Consider the following 14,915-nt stretch of genomic DNA (forward strand, 5'->3'; position numbering starts at 1 on the left):
TGAAATGTACTTATTCTAAACACTTGTGTATACAACTGCTAAAAAATGAAATGACAGACAACTGTTTAAATTCAATTTATTAGGGACATTACCATATAAAGGAAGTGTGTACAAAATGTGATCAATATTGTACAGTAACAGTGCTTGCCAAATGATACACAGTGCAGTGCTTTTAAACACTTAAGTACTTTGACAGTTTCTATAACAACATTCTCCACTGCACTGCTCATATTAGACACTCCACGCAGTGCAAATTCCAGAAAAAAAAATTGGGGACTTAATTGCACACATGAAATCAGTTACTGCACAATTTTATGGGAAACATACTAGTTTTAAAGCTAGGATTCAGAATGATTGAATTAAAAAACCTAGTCTAGGCTGCATAGAAAAACGAGGCACAACACACCAAACATACATTAAAAAGAATAAAAGGATCAAACCAGCATGCCGAGAAACATTAGTCCAAAAATTCAACACGTAATATAGCAATCTCCCTGAGATTCACTGGGATTTATTCTCGAAGAGTTGAAGTTGATAATGCCTTTTGTGATAGACCCAATGACGCTGCAGAGGGCAGCATTGTTTTACCCATCTTCTGCTACAGTACATATCTCCTGCTACTCCTGCAATTATTTAAAAAAAATAGTGATGCAATTTAAGAGATCATCCCAGAAACACCTGCTGATTAGAATCCATCCCTCCCCACGCTGGCTTGGAGGACACAGGCCCTGTAACATTCTAGAGTGGCGCTTCCAAACTCCAGTCTTCGAGTACCTCAAACAGTAGACATTTGTATTGTAGCCCCAGACAAGCACACCAGATTGAACTTGTCAACTAATCATCAGGCCCTCAATGAGTTGAATCCCCCCCCAAATTTGCCAGAGGCTACAACAAAAATGTGTGCTATTGGGGGGTACTCCAGGACTGGAGTTGGGAACCCCTGGTCTAGAGTGTAGTATTGTATCTAACACACCATTTTGAGGTCGGTGTGCTGGTGGATTGGGGTGCTGTAGGCAGAGTCCCAATCCCTTTCGAACACGGCCTGTAGTTGTGCCTGGACCGTAGGCTCCACTGACTGGGCAGCCGTTTGGTTCACCACCAAAGCCGATCCAGCAGTGTTCACAAAATAGTCTCCAGACCAGTTAGAGGTACCTGGTGATCAATGGGAAACACAATAACGTTGCATTTTATAGTGCATGGGATCTGATTTTATAGGTTGTGCATAACTTCTGAGAAGTTACCTCTGGTTTTAACATCAGCAATTGTTGATTGGCATTATACAGTAGCATGACTGGTGCATATGTTATCTAGGAGAGAGCAGAATCACCTATGTAAGCGACCTTCTCTGTCACCATGTACTTGTTATGGTTGACCCTGGCAAAGGGGATTTCTTTCTGCTTGGGATTGGCTGGCACAACAAAGAGTTTCTGTAAAACAGTGAAGAAGAGATTAATATCTAACAATTGCTCTTGTGGAGGACCTTACCATATTAATGATGACAAGTAAAGTGCATGAGTAGCGAGAGGTCCTACTCACCACCTGGACATCCAGCTTGGCCTTGGGTCCCTGCATTGAATCCAATGCTTTCAGGAAAGGGATCATGACAGGCGAAGTGCTCGCCCAACAGCTGATGAGCAGACGCACCTTCACCCGCTTCTCGTATGCCACACGTCTGATCTGAGTGTCAATTTCTGCCCAGTACCTGCAGAGGGCACCACACAGAGGGTTAGGCCAAAGTCATATGGGGAAATTATTATTTTTGTTTTATTTAACTAGGCAAGTCAGTTAAGAACAAATTATTATTTACAATGACGGCCTACCCCGGCCAAACCCATCCAAAGCTGGGCCAATTGTGCGCCGCCCTATGGGACTCCCAATCACGGCCAGATGTGATACAGCCTGGATTCAAACTAGGGACTGTAGTGACGCCTCTGGCACTGAGATGCAGTGCCTTAGACTGCTGCGCCACTCGGGAGCTCTAAGCCTTGTGTGCTTTATTAATTATACACTGAATACATATCGTAAACTTTGGTGAGGTTAATACATTAAAATAGAAGGCTGACCGTTTGGATCGCGAGAACTCCATGGTGGGCAGGTAGTTCATGACAGCGATGTAGACAAACTCCCGTGCGTCCTCCAGCACACTGAGAATAGACTGCAGGTCTCCGGTCCTCCCGGCAGCACAGAAAGATGGTGGAGAACTCTGAGGGTACAGCACAGTCAAATTAAGTATAGTAGTATGTCTAACATATGACCAGAGAAAATGAAGATGGGGAATTCCATAACAAGACTTCACAAACCGGTCCAATTTGTATTATATGATCCAATTATTGGATTATTGAAAAATGTGCACGTTTAGTCAATTCTTACCGTCAGATACACATGGGAGGCTGTGCCGTTGAGTGGCAACTGCAGGGGCGCGTCCTTATTGTAAGGAGTGTTGAAACTGCTGGGCCAAGGGGACGGGATGGGTGTGTCTTTTTGCCCAAGGTACCAGTAGGCCTCGAAGATCTTCCCCAGGTCTGCAGCCAAGCAGCTGCAGTTGTACACCACAGCCCCCAGCTCCTTCACCTAAACAGGACAACAGAGGACAGACTGAACCAAAGCTACTTTCCCAACACTTGATGTGTCAATTTTAGACAATACCCTGACACTGAAAACTTGCGTTATAATGTTTACACTTTAAAAGAACAAGGAAATATGATTACATCCTCCAAAAAACCACAAGCATAACTTTTCGAATGGTTTAAGGAACTCATATAGTTACATTTTCAAACAACAGATTTTTTTTTATTGTTAACTTAAAAAAATATATATAATAATAATAATAATAATAATAATAATAATAATATGGGGGTGAGGCTGAGTGTGAGGGCACAGAGGAGACTCACCTGGGTAAGGGACCTCCAGTCCATGTTGGCACTGCCAATGTAGATGTGCTTCTTGTCCACCACCCAGAACTTGGTGTGAAGTACTCCAGTGGTCAAATTCCGCATGTTCACGGCTCTTACATCAGCACCTAAAAAATGAGCTACCATTATCACCACAAAAAGCAAACAGACTAATACTTCCTTACTGTAGTTCGCAGCTTGATTGGGGTCAAGTTAACTTTTGCAAATTCAATGGAATTGAAAACAGAAATGCTCGGTCAGAGAACCCCTTACCAGAACTCTTTAGTAGATTGATGTCTTCCTGAGGTTGGGACTCTCTTGGTGTATTTACAGCGATGCGGACAGAGAGCTTCCCAGACACCTGAACTAGCCTATTCAGGACATCCTCACCCTATAGACAAAACAACTGTTTAGACTAAAATAAGCCAAAACTGCCCACAGGTTAGAACTGCATCGCATTGCCTGCCAATCCCAGAAGACACTCACCTGATTCGCCGTTGGCTCGTGAGAGCCTGTGTCTTTGTTGGTGAGCGTCCAATAGAAAGACGCAATGTCCACGCTACTGCGAGCCTCACTAATCAGGTTTAGCCAAGCCTGGTAGATGGATGGGTTGGTGACACTCGAGTTGAACTCTAACCCCTCTGGGATGCTCTCCAATAGAACGATTCTGGAAGTGAGAAAGGAAGCGTCATTGTTTTACTAAAGCCTTGAACAGTTAATGATAGCACCTGTTCTGCAAAACATGACAATGGTGGTTAACCACGTAACCACAAATGAGTTAAAGCTGCAGAATAATAGAGAACGAATGGGCAGAATAAGATATTTACAGTGAGCACACTAACAGTGGGAAATTAGACATTGTACAAAGGCCCACTCACTTGCAGGGGTCGGTGCAGGTGTCAGTGAGAGGAAGTGGGAGCTTGAAGCCAGGCTTGTTTGGGGAGGAGTTAACCATGGGAAGCAGCAGGTTCTGGAGGAACACGGCAGCCAATAGCAGACTGGCCACCCCAGTGAGACCCAGCAGACACCTATAATACTGCACACAGAGATGGCATGAGCATAGTCATGTAGAGGTGACCCTGACCAGCCCATCCTGACAAAAGAGGAATGAGATAACGGTTATGGAACTGAGGTTGAATAGAATCAAATTGTATTTGTCACATGCACCGAATACAACAGCGGTAGACCTTACAGTGAAATGCTTACTTACAAGCCCTTAACCAACAATGCAGTTAAGAAAAATAAGCGTTAAGAAAGTATTTAATAAAATAAAATGAAGTAAAAAATAAATAAGTATATATATATATATATACACACATAAAAAAAATAATAAAGTTGAAGAAACAAATAATAATTAAAGAGCAACAATAAAAGGACAGTAGCGAGGCTATATACAGGGGGTACCGTAACAGAGTCAACGTGGGCACAGGTTCGTGGAGGCAATTGAGGTAATATGTACATGTAGGTAAAGGTAAAGTGACTATGCATAGATAATAAAGAGAGAGTAGCAACAGCGTAAAAAATGGGAGATGGGAGGGGGGGGGGGGTCAACGGAAATAGTCCGGGTAGCCATTTGATTAGCTGTTCAGAAGTCTTATGGCTTGGGGGTAGAAGCTGTTATGAAGCCTTTTGGACATAGACTTCACGCTCCGGTACCGCTTGCTGTGCGGTAGCAAAGAGTAACAGTCTATGACTAGGGTGGCTGGAGTCTTTGGCAATTTTTAGGGCCTTCCTCTGACACCACCTGGTATAGAGGTCCTGGATGGCAGGAAGCTTGGCCCCAGTGATGTACTTGGCCGTACGCACTACCCTATGTAGTGCCTTGCGGTCAGAGGCCGAGCAGTTGCCATACCAGGCGGTGATGCAACCAGTCAGGATGCTCTCGATGGTACAGCTGTAGAACTTTTTGAGGATCTGAGGACCAATGCCAAATCTTTTCAGTCTCCTGAGGGGGAATAGGCGTTGTCGTGCCCTCTTCATGACTGTCTTGGTGTGTTTGGACCATGATAGTTTGTTGGTGATGTGGACACCAAGGAACTTGAAGCTCTCAACCTGCTCCACTACAGCCCAGTCGATGAGAATGGGGGCGTGCTCAGCCCTCCTTTTCCTGTAGTCCACGATAATCTCCTTTGTCTTCATCACATTGTGGGAGAGGTTGTTATCCTGGCACTACACTGCCAGGTCTCTGACCTCCTTCCTATAGGCTCTCATCATTGTCGGTGATCAGGCCTACCACTGTTGTGTCATCGGCAAACTTAATGATGCTGTTGGAGTCATGTTTGGCCATGCATTCATGGGTGAATAGGGAGTACAGGAGGGGACTGAGAACGCACCCCTGAGGGGTCCTCCCCAAGTTGATGATCAGCGTGGCAGATGTGTTGTTACCTACCCTTACCACCTGGGGGCAGCATGTCAGGAAGTCCAGGATCCAGTTGCAGATTGAGGTGTTTAGTCCCAGGGTCCTTAGCTTATTGATGAGCGTTGAGGCTACTCTGGTGTTGAACTCTGAGCTGTAGTCAAGGAATAGCATTCTCACGTAGGTGTTCCTTTTGTCCAGGTGGGAAAGGGCAGTGTGGAGTGCAAAAGAGATTGCGTCATCTGTGGATCTGTTGGGGCGGTATGCAAATTGGAGTGGGTCTTGGGTTTCTGGGATAATGGTGTTGATGTGAGCCATGACCAGCCTTTCAAAGCACTTCGTGGCTACAGACATGAGTGCTACGGGTTGGTAGTCATTTAGGCAGGTTACCTTGGTGTTCCTGGGCACAGAGTGCTTTGGTGGTGTGCTTGAAACATGTTGGTATTACAGACTCGGTCAGACACAGGTTGAAAATGTCAGTGAAGACACTTGCCAGTTGGTCAGCGCATGCTCGGAGTACACGTCCTAGTAATCCGTCTGGCCCTGCGGCCTTGTGTATGTTGACCTGTTTAAAGGTCTTACTCACATCGGCTACGGAGAGCGTGATCACACAGTCATCTGGAACATCTGGTGCTCTCATGCATGCTTCAGTGTTGCTTGCCTCGGAGCGAGCATAGAAGTAATTTAGCTCATCTGGTAGGCTCGTGTCACTGGGCAGCTCGCGGCTGTGCTTCCCTTTGTAGTTCGTAATAGTTTGCAAGCCCTGACACATCCAACGAGCGTCGGAGCCCGTGTACTAGCATTACATTTTACTCCTGTATTGACACTTTGCCAATTTGATGGTTCGTCGGAGGGCATAGCGGGATTTCTTATAAGATTCCGGGTTAAAGTCCCGCTCTTTGAAAGCGACAGCTCTACCCTTTAGCTAAGTGCGGATGTTGCCTGTAATCCATGGCTTCTAGTTGGGGTATGTACGGTCACTGTGGGGGTGACGTCATCATCGCACTTATTGATGAAGCCAGTGACTGGTGTGGTGTACCCCTCAATGCCATCGGAAGAATCCCAGAACATATTCCAGTCTGTGCTAGCAAAACAGTCCTGTAGCTTAGAATCTGCTTCATCTGACCACTTCCGTATTGAGCGAGTCACTGGTACTTCCTGCTTTAGTTTTTGCTTGTAAGCAGGAATCAGGAGGATAGAGGTATGGTCAGATTTGCCAATTGGAGGGTGAGCTTTGTACGCATCTCTGTGTGTGGAGTAAAGGTGGTCTAGAGTTTTTTTCCCACCTGGTTGCACATGTAACATGCTGGTAGAAATTAGGTAAAATGTATTTAAGTTTGCCTGTATTAAAGTCTTTGGCCACTTGGAGTGCCGCTTCTGGACAAGCATTTTCTTCTTTGCTTATGGCCTTATACAGCTCGTTGAGTGCGGTCTTAGTGCCACCATAGACAGCTACGAAAAATATAGATGTAAACTCTCTTGGTAAATAGTGTGGTCTACAGCTTATCATGAGATACTCTACCTCAGGCAAGCAAAACCTAGAGATTTCCTTAATATTAGATTTTGTGCACCAGCTATTATTTACAAATAGACACCGACTGCCCCCCCCCCCCCCCCCCCCCCGTCTTACCGAAGGCAGCTGTTCTATCATGCCGATGCATGGAAAACCCAGCCAGCTGTATGTTATCCATGTCGTCGTTTAGCCATGACTCGGTGAAACATAAGATATTACAGTTTTTAATGTCTCGTTGGTAGGTTAGACTTGATCGGAGCTCATACACTTTATTATCCAATGATTACACGTTGGCTAATAGGACTGATGGTGGAGGCGGATTACCCACTCGCCGTCGGATCCTTACAAGGCACCCCGACCTATGTCCCCGATATCTCCGTCTCTTCTTCATGCAAATAATAATGTTCCTTGAGTTTGGTTGGAGTTTAGAGTGAAGAAAAGCAGCTAACAGCCATGCTCTGTGCTCGCTCATTTCTCATCATCTCATCATTGAGCAGCCTAAGCAGAGCCGTTGTTATGGATACTCAGACACACGCAGAGCCATCATGAGCAGAGCAAGCAGTGCTCAGTGAGCGGGTGACAGAGAGAGGAGCAGCTAATGGATTGTAATAATTATTTCAGGCAGAAGCAATCTGGCCTGGGGAGGGTAGGGCCTGAACGTTGCAGGCATGGGTAAAGGCTCAGGCAGGGCTCTATTAAACATTGGTCACAGACCATCATTTGAATTACATGCCCGACGTCAGTTGTGCTGCATTCTAATAAATCACTGGCATAGAAGAGCAGGATAGAAGTGTAAAGTCTTAAAAGCAACTTTTTGACAGACGGGGTGTTTTGATAGCTATGATGCAACCGTATGCTAAATTATGATATTTCGAGACCGCATGCGTAGTGGATTGACTAGAAATACACATGAAAATGTATTTAGGGTACATTCCCTTTTAACTCACAACCTTGGCCACTGACTAATCATCTTTTACACCATTTTCATTAGGTTGCTTGGTAAATATCATTAATATTGGATACCATCTGTGCTTTCCTGCAGGACTCTTCTCTCCTCGACTCCACATGACACATCTGCACCAGAAGAAGATATTAAGGAGTTAGAAAACTGAGACAGAAAATTCCATCAAAACTTATGACAACAGTATTGACAAAAACCTTACCTTCTCGTAGGGAATATCAGAAATCATTGTTACAGAGTATTGTCTCTTTTGACAAAGTTCTTCAGGATTCTGATCAGAAAATGCAGCTCAGAAAAGGCTCTAAACAGAACAGAAGAAAATTACATCAAATCATTTAAGACCAAGCTATATTTTTTTAATTCTAGTCATTTAGCAGACGCTCTTATCCAGAGTGACTTACAGGAGCAATTAGGGATAAGTGCCTTGCTGCTTGTGGTTGAAGTGACAGGAAACATGTTGAGCTGTATCTCTATAGTGCCTGATGAGTGACCTTACTAACTGAGCCCCTATATCACAATGAATGGTGGAATACCGTACTCTCAGTCAGTAGTGTTATTCCACCGACGACATACCATCGTCTCCACATTACCTCTGCCCCCCCCCCCCCCAATTCTGTCAAGACCTATTCATAATAAAGAAAGTTCAAGGTGTCATTAACGCTGTAGAAGAATGACTGACATCAAAGCTACAGGCCAGGAGTGTTTGCAGGCAGGTGTTCAAGATAATGCACAGGCCTATATGGTTCACACTTTACATACAGTGCATGCGGAAAGTATTCAGAGCCCTTGAATTTTCCACATTTTGTTAAGTGACAGCCTTATTCTAAAATTGATTTTTTTTTATGTATCTAAACACAATACCCAATAACGACAAAGCAAAACCAGGTTTTTGGAAATGTCTGCTAATTTATATATGTTTTAAAACAGTAATACCTTATTTACGTATGTATTCAGACCCTTTGCTATGAGACAAGAAATTGAGCTCAGGTGCATCCTGTTTCCATTGATCATCCTTGAAATGTTTCTACAACTTGATTGGAGCCCCCCTGTGGTAAATTCAATTGATTGGACATGATTTGGAAAGACACAAACCTGTCTATATAAGGTCCCACAGTTGACAGTGCTTGTCAGAGCAAAAACCAAGCCATGAGGTTGAAGGAATGGTCCTTAGAGCTCTGAGACAGGATTGTGTCGAGGCACAGATTTGGGGAAGAGTACCAAAACATTTCTGCAGCTATGAAGGTCCCAAGAACACAGTGGCCTCCATCATTCTTAAATGGAAGAAGTTTAGAACCACCAAGACTCTTCCTAGAGCTGGCCGCCCGGCCAAACTGAGCAATCGGGGGAGAAGGGCCTTGGTCAGGGGGGTGACCAAGAACCTGATGGTCACTCTGACAGAGCTCCAGAGTAACTCTGTGAAGATGGGAGAACCTTCCAGAAAGGCAATCTCTTCAGCACTCCACCAATCTGGCCTTTATGGTAGAGTGCCCAACGGAAGGCACTCCTCAGTAAAAGGCACATGACAGCCCGCTTGGAATTTGCCAAAAGGCACCTAATGACTCTCAGACCATTAGAAACAAAATTCTCTGGTCTGATAAAAACCAAAATTGAACTCTTTGGCCTGAATGCCAAGAGACACGTCTGGAGGAAACCTGGCACCATCCCTACTGTGAAGCATTGTGGTGGCAGCATCATGTTGTGGGGATGTTTTTCAGCAGCAGGGATTGGGAGAATAGTCAGGATCGAAGGAAAGATGAACAAAGCAAAGTACAGAGAGATCCTTGATGAAACCCTGCTCCAGAGTGCTCAGGACCTCAGACTAGGGCGAAGGTTCACCTTCCAACAGGACAACGATGCTAAGCACACAGCCAAGACAATGCAGGAGTGGCTTCAGGACAAGTCTCTGAATGTCCTTGATGGCCCAGCCAGAGCCTTGACTTAAACTCAATCGAACATCTCTGGAGAGACCTGAAAATAGCTGTACAGCGATGCTCCCCATCCAACCTGACAGAGCTTGAGAGGATCTGCAGAGAAGACTGGGAGAAACTCCCCAAATACAGGTGTGCCAAGCTTGTAGCGTCATACCCAAGAAGACTCAAGGCTGTAACCGCTGCCAAAGTTGCTTCAACAAAGTACTGAGTAAAGGGTCTGAATACTTATGAAAATGTGATTTCCATTTATTTCTTTTTTTACAAATTTGCTAAAATGTCTAAACCTGTTTTTGCTTTGTTATTATGGGGTGTTGTGTGTAGATTGATGAAGATAAATTAATTTAATCAACTTTAGAATAAGGCTGTACCATAACAGAATGTGGGAAAAAATCAAGGGGCCTGAATACTTTCCGAATGCACTGTATCATTTGACAAACAGCACAAGATACTCCAGAGCACATTTTGTGGCTTGACATTTAATTTGTAGAATGCATTTCCTATGCTCATGACTCCAATAAGATAATACGCCATTTCTGGACAAAATGTTACAGAAAAGCAGAAGCATCATAGATACGCTTAAACATATCAGTTTCTGAGAAGTTAAATTAGCTGTCTCAGAGCCGCAAGTCACGAGTGGGAAGCCTCGACTGAGGGCAGGGCTCTAGTGACTATGAATAGCCTATCAAGCTATACGAACTTAAAGGCAAAACATTAACAGAATCACGTTGACCATTGTTTGCTTTGCTAATGACTGGTTCTCAAAGACACAAATAACAAGTGCTTTTAGTCAAACAAATGGCATATTGTTAGTGCTAAATTCAACAAGGAGCCTCACAAAACATGCCTTGTGGCTGGCCTAGTATATCTCTTTGTAAGAATAACTACATTTGTAGGGTAAATACAAGGAAGAATGCTTATGAGGTGAGTCAGCATTAGAGAAAATGCTACTTATTTCAAACTTTACCCTTAAATGGTTATCTTCAATGACCATGTCATTATGGAAGATAAGATAGCTACATTTGGAGCTTCCCCATGGTAATTGGCACTAAGTCATGGACAAACACGGTTATGCGTAGTTCCCCATATCCATGGTACAGTGAAATGAAGACTTGATAAAACATATTGTTTCAGATTTTGTGTTTATATTTCTCTTTCTCCCTTGCCAGTACACTGCGTGCACAATTATTAGGCAAATTGAATTCCTCTGGATTAATTTTATTGTTGAACAAACACAATGCTCTCAGTCAATCCAAAAAGTTATTGAACCTCAAACCTGAATGTTTAACAAAGGAAAAGTGAGTTTTGTCTTTCTCAGGGAAATATAAGCGTGCACAATTATTAGGCAACTATTAGTGTGCAGAATTATTAGGCATCTAAATTACAAAAATAATTTATCTCAACTCGCTTGTTTATTCTCAATTTTTAGAGTAAGTTTAACAGATAAGTACCACAAAATGACAATGATAACATTTTTGGCCTTTCAAAAATATTCGGTGACCAATATAGCCACCCTTATTTTCAATAACTGCCATGAGCCTTCCATCCATGGAGTCTGTCAGTTTCTTGATCTGTTCACGATAAATTTTCGCTGAAGCAGCAACCACAGCCTCCCAAATGCTGTTCAAAAAGGTGTATTGTCTTCCATCACCGTAAATCTCACGTTTGAGAAGGGCCCACAAGTTCTCAATAGGATTTAAGTTAGGTGAGGAAGGGGGCCAGGTCATTATTCAGGCATCTTTGAGGCCCTTGCTGGCTAGCCAAGCAGTGGAGTACTTGGATGCATGTGATGGAGCATTGTCCTGCATAAAGATCATGGCCTTCTAGAATGCTGAGGACTTCTTCCTGTACCACTGTTTGATGAAAGAATCTTCCAGAAACTGGCTTGGGAGTTGAGTTTCAATCCATCTTCAATCCGAAGAGGTCCAACTACCTCATCCTCAATGATAGCAGCCCATACCAGTACCCCTCCTTCACCTTGCTGGCACCTGACTCAAAGTGGTGCCCTGTGTCCATTACTGATCCAGCCATGGGCCCATCCATTTGGTCCATCAAGAGTCACTTTCATTTAATCTGTCCATAAAACCTTTGAAAAATCTGTCTTCAGGTATTTCTTTGCCTAATCTTGACGCTTCAACTTGTGAATCTTATTCAGTGGTGGTCTTGTTTCAGTCTTCTTGACCTTGGCCATGTCTCTGAGCACTTGACACCTTGTACTTCTGAACACTCCAGGTAGGTTGCAGTTCTGGAATACGGTGGCACTGGAGGATAATGGGTTCCTGGTAGTTTGACGTTTAATTCTTCTCAAGTCTTTTGCAGTTAATTTGCGCCTTTTCTTCCCCATGCGTTTTTTGCGCCCCAGTTGACTATTCACAACAAAACGTTTGAATGTCCAGTGGTCACACCTCAATAGTTTAGCTATTTAAAGAGTGTCGCATCCGTCTGAAAGGCATTTTACATTTTTGGCTTTTCATTGTCAGTTACATTTCTTTTTTGGCCCATTTTACCTGAGGTTATGAAGCTGCCTAATAATTATACACACCTTGATATAAATACATATCAAATACAAATACATATCACCTGAAAATGATTAAATCCAATAAGCGTTCAAGTTTATATGGTTTGGAGTTCGAAAATGTGAATAGAAACAATGATAAGATCGGAATACTCACTTGCCTAATAATTGTGCACGCAGTGTAAATTGAGTGTCGTAACCACCAATTGCCTATGCACATTGAAAGGTTTTCTGTGTGGAATACCCAGTGTAGGCCTATGAGTCAATTTCCTGTTTTTATATTCTGAACTTGTCAATCAAGTAGATATCATATTGCATGAGTATTGCAGCGGTTACATTATAGCCATAACATTGTTGCAACCAGTGGAGTTAAATACTTAAGTAAAAATACTTTAAAGTACTACTTAAGTAGTTTTGGGGGGTATATGTACTTTACTAAATATATTTTTACCAACTTTTACTTTACTACATTCCATAAAGATAATAATGTACTTTTTACTGCATACATTTTCCCTGACACCCAAAAGTACTCGTTACATTTTGACAGGAAAATGGTCCAATTCACACACTTATCAAGAGAACATTCCTGGTCATCCCTTTTGCCTCTGATCTGGCGGACTCACTAAACACAAATGCTTCGTTTGTAAATTATGTCAGTGTTGGAGTGTGCCCCTGGTTAGCCGTCAAAAAACAAAAACAAAAAAAAACAATTGTGCTGTCTGGTTTGCTTAATATACTGAATTTGAAATGGTTTATACTTTTACTTTTGATACTTAAGTACATTTTAGCAGTTCCATTTACTTTTGATACTTAAATACATTTAAAACCAAATACTTTTAGACTTTTACTCAAGTATTTTACTGGGTGACTTTCACTTTTACTTTAGTATCTTTACTTTTACTCAAGTATGACAAATGAGTACTTTTTCCACCACTGGTTACAACAATGTTTCGATGTTTGGAGCTTGCCTAGATGATCAAAGGCTATATAACCGAGTAAAACAACAAAATACACTCATACCCATACCTGCAATCATGCGGCCGGGACTTTCGAAATTTTTCATGGATTAAATAACCGAATGTAAATGATCGTTAATGTTTTTACCGGTTACATTAGGCTACTGTTTTTAACAACTAAATGTAGATAAACAAAATGCAATTGCCAGAATGAGAAAATACGAGAGCAAATACTTTATAAATTGGCTACGCCTTATCGAGCGTGTGGTCATATGACCAAGCCTAAACAACCAATGAGAATCCAACCCAACGTCATATGTGAGGCATCGCATCTAACGCCTGAAACTAGATGCCCTCCCTACATACTGGTCTTGACAAGGATGCAAAACTGCCGGGTGAGGTTGTCTTCTGCACGGTTTAACCAATCCAGTAAATGTGGAGGAGTTAAGATGGACGTTAACGCCAAAAGCGGATAGTCGCGTCACAGCCTCTCTTTCCATTTCCCCTGAAAACCGGTACATCTCGATGTCCGGGACTCGACAGGCTCCGCAGAGGCTACATCCATAAAGATAGATAGATGACTCATTTTGTATTGTGTAAGGATGGGCAACGCCATTGAGGCAATATAAATGTTGAAGTAGTCCATTTTCTTCTTCATGATTGGCTGACCCCTCCTCATGACCAAGTTGGACATGACTCCAACAGGGTCACCAGGAGGGATCAGTCAATGAAGTTGAAAGTCCCACCTAGTTGACAACATTAATAAAAATGGTGTAGACCTTCAATGGCCCTGTCCATGCTAAGGTGGCCTTTTTGCCACTGGAGGCTTCTATCATACTCTATGGCTACATCAAACCAAAAGCCTCTCATTGTACTCGCCATGTAGTTTGACAACCAAATGAGGGCGCTGTAAGATCATAACAAATCCTATTGGGTTAATTAATTTTATCTGACTATACTGATTATGGTAACAATCCACAAATATTGTGACTGATGCCAAAAACAGGTGATGCTCAGGCCTACAATGAATGGGTAAGTCCTTTTTGTAGTGAAGTCCCTCCAACAAAGGTGTCATGTCCGCAGGTCTTTTTATTTTTGTCACATAGCCTAGTCACACACCCGATAGAGGCCCCCAACTCTGTTCAGATTAAGGTTGATCATCAACAGTAGGCATATTTATGCTTATAATGGAAAAAAATAACAATCTATACATCATCACACATACGCACACACACACTGTTTACTTTATTTTATCATAAAGTGTTGTGTAATTTGCTGCGTCTTTCAGTGCTGTGAGGCAAGGTGCGGGAAAACGAAGCGGTAATAACGTCCCCAGGGAGGGGACAGCCGTTGAAGGGCGAGGCCCTCGGGAACTGTCGCTCATCCAGGATACGATCAGGTGAATAACTCCTCTGAAACTGTCGCTCATCCAGGATACGATACATAACTCCTCGCGTCATGCCAAGAAATTCTGCTTTCTCTATGAACTATTCTGTAGGTATGGACATGGTCCATATACTCGATGGTGCTCTGACCAGTTATAAATGGTTTGATAAAAAAGTAAATATATTTATAAATAAATAAGCATAACTAAAAAATGATCACTTGCATTTGAAGGAAGTGACGTTTGATAATGTAGCCAATTGTTTCTTGTTTTGCGTTATTCCTTGTAGGCCGACTGCAAGGCAAACTTATTAATGAAAATGTTTTTAATCATTGGTTTAGAATAGATCTAACATTTTATTATGCCAAATTATGTTAAAAGTCATATATTCAAATATTTTGGATTTTTTTT

The 14,915-nt window shown here is 42.6% G+C and overlaps 1 protein-coding gene across 1 annotated transcript; it reads right to left on the bottom strand.

The window, feature by feature from the left end:
* Positions 1 to 62: 62 nt before the first annotated feature.
* Positions 63 to 13,436, bottom strand: LOC106580745 (5'-3' exonuclease PLD3). The gene is made up of 12 exons (XM_014162108.3): positions 13,191 to 13,436; positions 7,924 to 8,022; positions 7,784 to 7,834; positions 3,770 to 3,927; positions 3,378 to 3,558; positions 3,165 to 3,282; positions 2,892 to 3,019; positions 2,371 to 2,571; positions 2,064 to 2,203; positions 1,537 to 1,702; positions 1,328 to 1,427; positions 63 to 1,152 (listed from the first exon to the last, which is right to left on the bottom strand). Exons 2-12 carry the CDS (start codon positions 7,948 to 7,950, stop codon positions 965 to 967), a joined length of 1,458 nt encoding a protein of 485 aa, XP_014017583.1. The 5' UTR covers positions 7,951 to 8,022; positions 13,191 to 13,436; the 3' UTR covers positions 63 to 964.
* Positions 13,437 to 14,915: the final 1,479 nt, after the last annotated feature.

Source organism: Salmo salar, chromosome 20 (assembly GCF_965601325.2).
Source record: "Salmo salar chromosome 20, fSalSal1, whole genome shotgun sequence".
NCBI classification, from domain to species: Eukaryota; Metazoa; Chordata; class Actinopteri; order Salmoniformes; family Salmonidae; genus Salmo; species Salmo salar.

What these genes read in the sequence shown, in the direction of transcription:
- LOC106580745 (XM_014162108.3), bottom strand. Translation starts at nt 7,950, where the DNA reads ATGATTTCTGATATTCCCTACGAGAAG. An exon ending in CTGATATTCCCTACGAGAAG is followed by an intron (nt 7,835 to 7,923) that starts GTAAGGTTTTTG and finishes CTTCTGGTGCAG; the next exon opens with ATGTGTCATGTGGAGTCGAG. An exon ending in CCTGCAGGAAAGCACAGATG is followed by an intron (nt 3,928 to 7,783) that starts GTATCCAATATT and finishes CTCTGTGTGCAG; the next exon opens with TATTATAGGTGTCTGCTGGG.